This window comes from Pseudonaja textilis, chromosome 15, assembly GCF_049901715.1.
Source record: "Pseudonaja textilis isolate UNSWEBS1 chromosome 15, rPseTex1.2, whole genome shotgun sequence".
In the NCBI taxonomy this organism is placed as follows: Eukaryota; Metazoa; Chordata; class Lepidosauria; order Squamata; family Elapidae; genus Pseudonaja; species Pseudonaja textilis.
Genome location: NC_142004.1, coordinates 12,824,177 through 12,832,278, shown reverse-complemented (window position 1 = coordinate 12,832,278; position 8,102 = coordinate 12,824,177). Strand labels below are relative to the sequence as shown.

At 55.9% G+C, this 8,102-nt stretch overlaps 1 protein-coding gene across 2 annotated transcripts in view; it reads left to right on the top strand.

Moving 5' to 3' along the window:
- The window catches only part of SCARF2 (scavenger receptor class F member 2), an 82,780-nt gene extending 80,602 nt beyond the window's left edge, over positions 1–2,178 (top strand). The window contains exon 10 of one of the 2 annotated variants that reach the window (XM_087913581.1): positions 942–2,178. In XM_087913581.1, the coding sequence (XP_087769707.1) occupies positions 942–2,077 (1,136 nt within the window). In that variant the 3' untranslated portion in view covers positions 2,078–2,178. The remainder of the gene's footprint in view (positions 1–941) is intronic. The other variant, XM_026717069.2, reaches the window with a different exon arrangement.
- The last annotated feature ends 5,924 nt before the right edge of the window (positions 2,179–8,102 follow it).

Genomic DNA, 8,102 nt, shown 5'->3' with positions numbered 1-8,102 from the left:
CAAGGATTGCTGGAGAATTTTCAGATTTCGTTTCTCAGGAGGTTGTCCTCGAAGGGAGCTGAAATTCTTAGGAAAGCTAGCAGTGTATTTTCTAAGGCTTTTCTCTGCTGCTGCAGCATTCTGACAATAGGTCTTTTGCGATGCCTCCTGAAAAGATTAACAGATTAACAGAGTTGGAAGGGACCTTGTAGGTCATCCAGTCCAACCCCCTGCCCAAGCAGACCTTACAATATTTCTGACAGATGGCAGCCCAGTCTCTTCTGGATGAAACTCCACAACTTCTGAAGGCAACTTCTGTTCCATGGGATGATTGTTCTGTCAGAAAATATCTCCTTATTTCCAGGTTGAATCTCTCCTTGATCGGTTTCTATCCCTTTTCTGGCCTTTGGTGTTTTGGAAAACAGCTTGACCCCTTCCTCCTCCTCTCTGTGGCAGCCCCTCAAATATTGGAAGATGCTCTCCTGTCTCCCCTAGTCTTCTCTTCACTAGACCAGCCATGCCCAGTTCCTGCATCCGTTCATCGCATGTTTTTGCCTCCAGTCCCCGCATCCTCCTGGTTGCTCTTCCCTGCACATATTCTAGAGTCTCAACCTCTTTTTCATAGTGTGGTGACCAAAAGGACTCAGCTGTCTCCATTGATCAGCTGGGCGTGACTCAGCTATGGAGGGTTAGGGCTAGAGAGTCTCGACGTCTTTTTTAGTTCTTTGTTAAAAAACAGACAAAGGCTTGGAGGGGAGCAATTTTGGGGATGGGTGGATGAAGTGGGGTGTGTATGTGTGTGTGTGTGTGAGAGAGAGAGAGAGAGAGAGAGATTACGTTGCCTATAGAAATGGGGACGTTCTAGAAAGGGACGTTTTTTTCGCTGCTTCTTTGCAGCTGCCTTGATCTCTCTCACACACACACCCGCTCCCCTGACGGCTCTCCCTCCCTTCCCTCCGCAGAGAGCGACCACAAGGAGCGCGCCTCGGCCCCGAGCAGCACCCTGGAGAAGGCCCCGCAGCCGCTGCGCAAGGGCCCGGCGGTGGCGGCCGCGGCGGCGGCGGCGGCGGCGGCGGAGGAGGCGGGCGAGTACACCGTCCTGAAGGAGAGCCCCCCGGGCCCGGCAGACGGCGGCGAGGCGCCCCTGCTCAAGTCCTCGGACAGCGAGCGCTCTTCCTGCGGCTCCGGCTCGGTCAGCGGCGCGCTCTACGCCCGCATCGCGCGCCTCTCCAAGCAGTCCCGGGAGGAGGAGGAGGAGGCGGCCCCGGCGGCCAAGCCCCCGTCCCCGGAGCGGGCCAAGCCGCCCCCGCCGGACCCCTCCACCAAGCCCAAAGTCTCCTGGATCCACCACAAGTACAACGCGGCCCAGAGCAACTCCCTGCCGGCCGCGGGCGAGCTGCAAGCGGAGCGCCGGCCCGGCCCCTCCAAGCGCAAGAGGAGCCCCGGCGAGGCGGCGAGGGCCAAGGAGAGGGCCCCCAAGCCCCCGCAGGAGCCCGGCAGCCCCGAGGGCCCGCCCTGCCCCGCTCAGGCCAGGCAGCGGAGCCGGACCGGGCCGGAGCCCGCGGAGAACCTCAACGGCGCCCTGCACGCCGCGGTCAAGAGGATGGGGGGCCCGGCGGCGGAGAGGCGGCCGGCCGAGGCGCCCCGGAGCCCCGCGCAGCCCAAAGCGCCGCCCGGCTTCTCCGAAGCCGCCACGCTGCTGGCCGCGCAGCTGAAGGAAAAGACCCAGAGCCTCCAGCGGGGCGAGGCGGGGGCGCGGCCCAACGGCATGAGCCCCCTCCCGGCCCAGCGGGAGAAGCCGGCGCCCCCGCAGAAGGGCAAGCAGGCGGGCGCCGCCCCCGCCGGGCAGAAGGCCGGCAAGCCCCTGCTGCCCACCTCCGCCCCGCTGCAGAAACTGCTGGGGCCCGACGCCGCCGCCGACGAGCCCAAGAGCGGGGAGAAGCAGACCGCAGCGGGCGGCGGCCCCGAGCCGACCCCGGCGCCCGCAGAGCCCGCGCCCAAGAAAACGCCCATCAAGAAGCCGCCGCGCAAGAAGGGCCGGGAGGGGCCCGCCGAGCCGCCCAAGGGAGCCGCCCCCCCGCCGCAGACTGTGCAATAGGGGAGGGGGAGGCCGGGCCTGTCCCGGGGCCGGCGGAGACCCCGCCCCACGGAGATCCACGGCCTCTCTTTGGATGGCCGCCCCCCGGGACGGGTCGCGAGGCTTTGGGGGACCCAGCGCTGGCGCTGGGCTCTGGCGGGGGGGCAGGAGGGGGCTTTCTTTAAACCGCCGTTGTAAGTGCATAGATCCGCTTCTCGACCTCGACGGAGACGCTCGCGGGCCTGGGGAAGGGGGCCTTGGGGTGGGTTCCGGGCAGGGAGGGGGCTGAGGCTGGGCTGTGTGGGGGTCAGCAGGACTGGGCCTTTTCTTGGAGGAGGGGTAGCTGCCTTCCCTCTGGGGGCCCACAGTTCCTGGGAAGCCAGGGCAGACTCTGCAGGGAGAGGGAAGGGGCTGCTGCCGGCTGACCTGCAGGCTGTGATCAGAAGAGACCTGGTCTGGGCTCAGTTCCCCAGGCGCTTCGACTGCCTCCCACCAGCCTCCTGGAATACCCCATGCAGCAGCCTCCATCCTCCTCTTCCTCCTCCTCCTCTTGGGAGCCAGGTGGGGGCAGCAGGGAAGAGGCTTGAAAGGCCAGCATGGCTCCATCTGGTGTTTCCTTCCTCAAATAAAAGGATGGTATTTCTAGCTCTGCCTTTGGACTCCTTTTCCCGGTGAACCATTTGTCCCTCCCAGGTCCAGCTTTCCCTCCTTAAGGTCCAGGGGCTCAGGGTGAATTCAGCTGCCCAGAAGGAAGTCAGTCTCCCCTTCTTGGATTTCTCAGGTGGGTTTCCTGGGGGTCTCCCATGCAAGAATTAACTAGGGGCCACCCTGTCCCAGCCCACAAGGTAGCAATAGCACTTAGACTGATAATACCGCTTCCCAATGTTTCCAGCCCTCTCTAAGCGGTTTACAGAGTCAGCCTCTTGCCCCCAACCCTCTGGGTCCTCATTTTACCCACCTCAGAAGGATGGAAGGCTGAGTCAACCTGGAGCCACTTAGAATCGAACTGCTGGCAGTGGGCAGAGGAAGAAAGGAAAGGAGGGAGGGAGGGAGGGAGGGAGGGAGGGAGGGCGGGCAATAGCAATAAAGACTTACACACCACTTCACATCGTTTTAACAGCCCTCTCTAAGTGGTTTACAGAGTCGGCCTCTTGCCCCCCCAACAATGTGGGCTTTTACCCACCTCGGAAGGATGGAAGGCTGAGTCAACCTTGAGCCTGGTGGGATTCGAACTGCCAAATTACAGGCAGTCAGCAGGCTGCAGAAGTAGCTTGCAGTACTGCACTCTAACCACTGTGCCACAGTGGCCCTTAGATGCGGGACTTGGCACCCTGGGAGAACCTTCTGGCTTGGGGTCAGCACTAGGTGTCTTCCCTCCCGTTCTCCAGATCAGCCTTCTGTTGCCCTCCAGAGCCACCCCCAGAATTGCCACCCCAAAGACATTCTTATCAGGACAAGGCATCTGGAAGACGGGGGAAAGCGGACTGTGGCTGGTGGCTGGGTGGGTTGCTGGCCCATCCATTTCCTGTAATTCTCCAGAGGAACATTGTGCCAGGGGATTATGGGAAATTTCAAAGAGCAACTGAAGTTCTTCCCACCCCAAAAATGTTTCCAGCTTGGATAAAGCCTTAGTAAGGCCACACCTGGAATGTTGCATCCAGTTTTGGTCACCATATTACAAAAAGAGAATGCTGAGATTTTGGGAAAAGTGCAGAGAGGAGCAACTAAGATGATCAAAGGCCTGGAGACTAAAACATGAAGAACAATTGCAGGATTTGGGTTTGGCCCGTCTAGAGAAAAGGAGGACAAGCGGGGACGTGGTAGCACCCTTCCAGTATTTGAGGGGCTGCCACAAAGCAGGGGGGGTCAAATTATTCTCAAAGCACCCGAAGGCAAGAAAAGGAGCAATGGATGGAAACTAGCGAAGGAGCGAAGCAACCTAGAGGATTAAGGAGGAATTTCCTGACAGTGAGGACAATTAACCAGGGGAACAAATTCTCTCCAGAAGTTGTGAATTCTCCAACACTGGAAGTTTTTAAGACTGGATCACCATTTGTCTGGAATGGGAGAGGGCTGTGAGGGTGAACCTATGCCACGAGTGCCAGAGGTGGCAGGCAGAGCCCTCTCAGTGGGCACGCTCACCATTGCCAGCTGCTCTTCTGGATTCTGGTGCACACATGTGCTCCAGCCAGCTGGTCTTTGTGGGTGCTGGAGTGTTGGAAAATGGCCCGGAAAACAGCCCTCAAAACAGCCTGAAAATGGCCTGAAAACCAGCCCCAGAAACAGCCCCAAAACAGGCAGGCATGTGGTCTTCGGTTTTCCGGTGCTCCGGCACACACACACGCACGTGTGTTCTAGTTTGGGCACAGGGTGGCGAAAAGGTTCCCCCTCGCTGGGATAGGGTTTCCTGCCGAAGCAGGGAGATTGACTAGAAGACCTCCAAGGTCCCTTCCAGCTCTATTCTGATTGATTGAGGGATTGGTTGATTAAATTGCAAATGTTCACTGCTGCAGCTGGTGAACTTGTAGCTTCCAGCCGAGTCGGAACTCTTGAACCAAACTCATTTTAATTTCTTTTATATTGAAGCGCGCTCGATGCTTAGTGGGACATGTTGGGCTTCCAGCAACCGGCTTCCCAGCTGGCAATGAGCACTGCAGCCCCTGGGCCAAAGGGCAGCTGGACGAACCTTCCTCCTCCACCTGTTGTTTAAGGAAAGGGCTGGAATCTGTGCTGCGTTCAGTAGCCCCAGGGAGCTTCTGTAAGTTGAACAATACTGGGAGGGGGCTCCATGTAGCACTTAGCACTTGGACATGTGCTTTTCAGCCCTCTCTAAGCGGTTTACAGAGTCAGCCTCTTGCCCCCAACAATCTGGGTCCTCATTTTACCCACCTTGGAAGGAGGGAAGGCTGAGTCAACCTTGAGCCAGTCAAGATTGAACTGCTGGCAATGGGCAGAGTTAGCCTGCAATACTGCCTTCTAACCGTTGGGGGGAAGGAAGGGAAGGAAGGAAGGAAGGGAGGGAGGGAGGGAGGGAGGGAGGGAGGGAGGGAGGGAGGGAGGGAGGGGGAGGGAAAAGGAAGAGCAAAGCAATAGCAATAGCACTTAGACTTATATGCCACTTTCCAGCCCTCTCTAAGCGGTTTACAGAGTCAGCCTCTTGCCCCCAACAATCTGGGTCCTCACCCACTTTGGAAGGATGGAAGGCTGAGTCAACCTTGAGCCTGGTGGGATTTGAACTGCCAAATTTCAGGCAGCCGGCAGTCAGCAGAAGTAGTCTGCAGTACTGCACTCTAACCATTGCACCACCGAGGCTCATATGCTGCATAAAACCAAGCCACAACGCAAGGAACAATATCTACCTATGGAAATTGTCAGTCATCCAGGTCACGGTTATACAAAGGATGCTTTTCGAAAGGGACCTGGGCTTTCTTTGTTTTTTTCGCTTCTCATTCAAGGAGCTTTTTCGGTTCTGAAGAAGTCAGGACTGAAGATGCTTCTTGGATGAGAAGCAAAATGCCTTGAAGGAAAAAAAAAACAAGGTCCATTTGCCTTTAGAAAAGCACCTTTTGGACAAGGAACACTATAATTTAAAAACCAGTCCAATGAGAAACAATCACAGCCGGTAAAGATACAGGCTGTGCTGTAGTGTTTAATCACCAAAAGTCATCCAGAAAAGCTACCTCTTAACGTCCTCATTTTTATTAGCACCAGCGCATTTCTAACCTGCCACAGCCAACCTTCTCTGGGTGGTTTAAATGTCATTAAAACATTTACATTTTGTTTTGGAAAAGGAAAGAGCAGGTGTTTGGTTGCAACTGTGACATGCTATGACTTGGGAAGAAGAACATCTCTCCAAGGATTGCCAAGGCAAGGCAGAACCATTGCTTGACCTCCAACTGGAGGAAATGAGGAGAAAGGCCTGGGAGAAGGAGGCGGCAGCTTTCTTCGGCTGGTTAAGTTGCTGGGAGAAGAGCAAGGCTACTTTCAATAGCCCTTAGACTTAGATGCTGCTTCACAGTCTTTTATAGCCCTCTCTAAGCGGTTTACAGAGTCAGCCTCTTGCCCCCAACAGTCTGGGCCCTCATTTCACCATCTCAGACGGAGGGAAGGCTGAGTCAAGATCGAACTGTTGGCAGTGGGCAGAGCTTGCCTGCAATACTGCATTCTAAACACTGTGCATCGTGGAAAGAAGGAAGGAAGGAAGGAAGGAAGGAAGGAAGGAAGGAAGGAAGGAAGGACTGCTTCACAGTGTTTTCCAGCCCACTCTAAGCAGTTTACAGAGCCTCTTGCCCCCAACAATCTGGGCCCTCATTTTACCCACCTCGGAAGGAGGGAAGGCTGAGTCAACCTTGAGCCTGGTGGGATTCGAACTGCCAAATTGCAGGCAGCTGGCAGTCAGCAGAAGGAGCCTGCAGTACTGCATTCTAACCGCTGTGCCACTGCGGCTTATAGAGAGGATACCAAAGGGCCACTTAGGGCCATTTGGTCACCCCTCTGGGCCATGATGTGCTCACTGGGGTTACTGAATAGACCAGCCATGGACAAATCCAGGCACAGCCGCCTCCATGGAGTGCAGCGTTTCCCAATCTTGGCAACTTTTAAGACATGTGGACTTCGACTGCCATGATTGCCCACCCAGCATCCAAATGCCACATCTTAAAAAGATGCCAAGGTTGGGAAACCCTGATGGAACAGATTTGTCTACAAGCCAGCGCCTTCCTGATCTTGGACTGAAATAAAAGTCTGACTGGCACAATCTGGGCATTACTGCCTATCCATCGGAAGGGGGCCCAGAGGCAGCTTAAGGGCTCTGCTGCACCGGGAGTCCATCGGCTGCTCGAGGTGGGTATCTTAGAGCGGGGGTGTCCAGTTCAATTTCATCAGGGCTGTGGTTGACCTCGGGGGGTGGGACCTCGACTGGGCGGGCATGGCCAGCTTGACGCCACTCCCCAAGCTGCGTGGGTCATGTGTGATGACCCAAGGGGGCGTGGCACAAAAGCAACAAAGTCACAGAATTAGGTCAAGTCCCTTTAATTCGTCCAACTTGCCCCCCAATATCCAGTTATCATCGGCTGGAGAAAAAGCTCCCCCAAGAACAGTTTTTGAAGGGAAGAAATTCCACCCGAAGCCAAAGTACATCTAGATTATATATAAAAACCAACACAAACCACCAGCTGCAGCAATTAACGAGACAGGGCAGGACAAGGAATTGCAGACTTCAAAACAAAATGAAACACACACCTTTGGGAGGACGCTGGAACCCAGATAAGACATGACAAACAAAGATAATTCACACTTTGCTTCCAGAAAAGTGCTGTGCACAAATGTTCTTTTTAAATCCTGTTTTCCCAGCTGCAGCTAATGAAATCAGGGCCTTTTCCTCCCCCGTCACGCACGTAACTCACGTTTCAAGTGGCCCTGGGTCCTCCTCTGAATGCCCAGCTGGACTGTGCCCTTCCCCAGTTTCCTCCACAGCCCCCGGAGCCCCACTCCCATTCCCTGTCAGCTGCTCGACCTCCCCCTCCGAATCGGATTCCAACAGGGGCATGACAGCATATTTCCTCTTTGCACTGAGTAGACTGACCCCTTACATTTCCCAGGGTGGCCCCATGCAGTGGTGGGATTCAAATATTTTTACTACTGGTTCTGTGGGCGTGGCTTGGTGGGCGTGGCAGGGGAAGGATACTGCAAAATCTCCCTCCCCACCCCACTGACCTGCTTTCCAGCTCCGTTCTCCTGTGCAGGGCAAACAAAGAAGACCCAGCCGATCAGCTGGGACTCAATGGGAGGCGGAGAAGAGATGGGGTTGGCGGGGCCAATCAGAGGTGAGATTGGCTGGTTCTCCGAACTAGTCAAAATTTCCGCTACCGGTTCTCCAGAAATGGTCGGAACCTGCTGAATACCACCTCTGGCTCCATGGGCCTGATCCAACCACATTGTGGGCAGGATGCTGCCCGTGGCCCTTGTGTTTGACACCCCTGTCCTAGAGCATGTCGAACGATGCTGAATTTCCATGTTCCAGGTCAGCAGATTTGGGCAGGTTCTT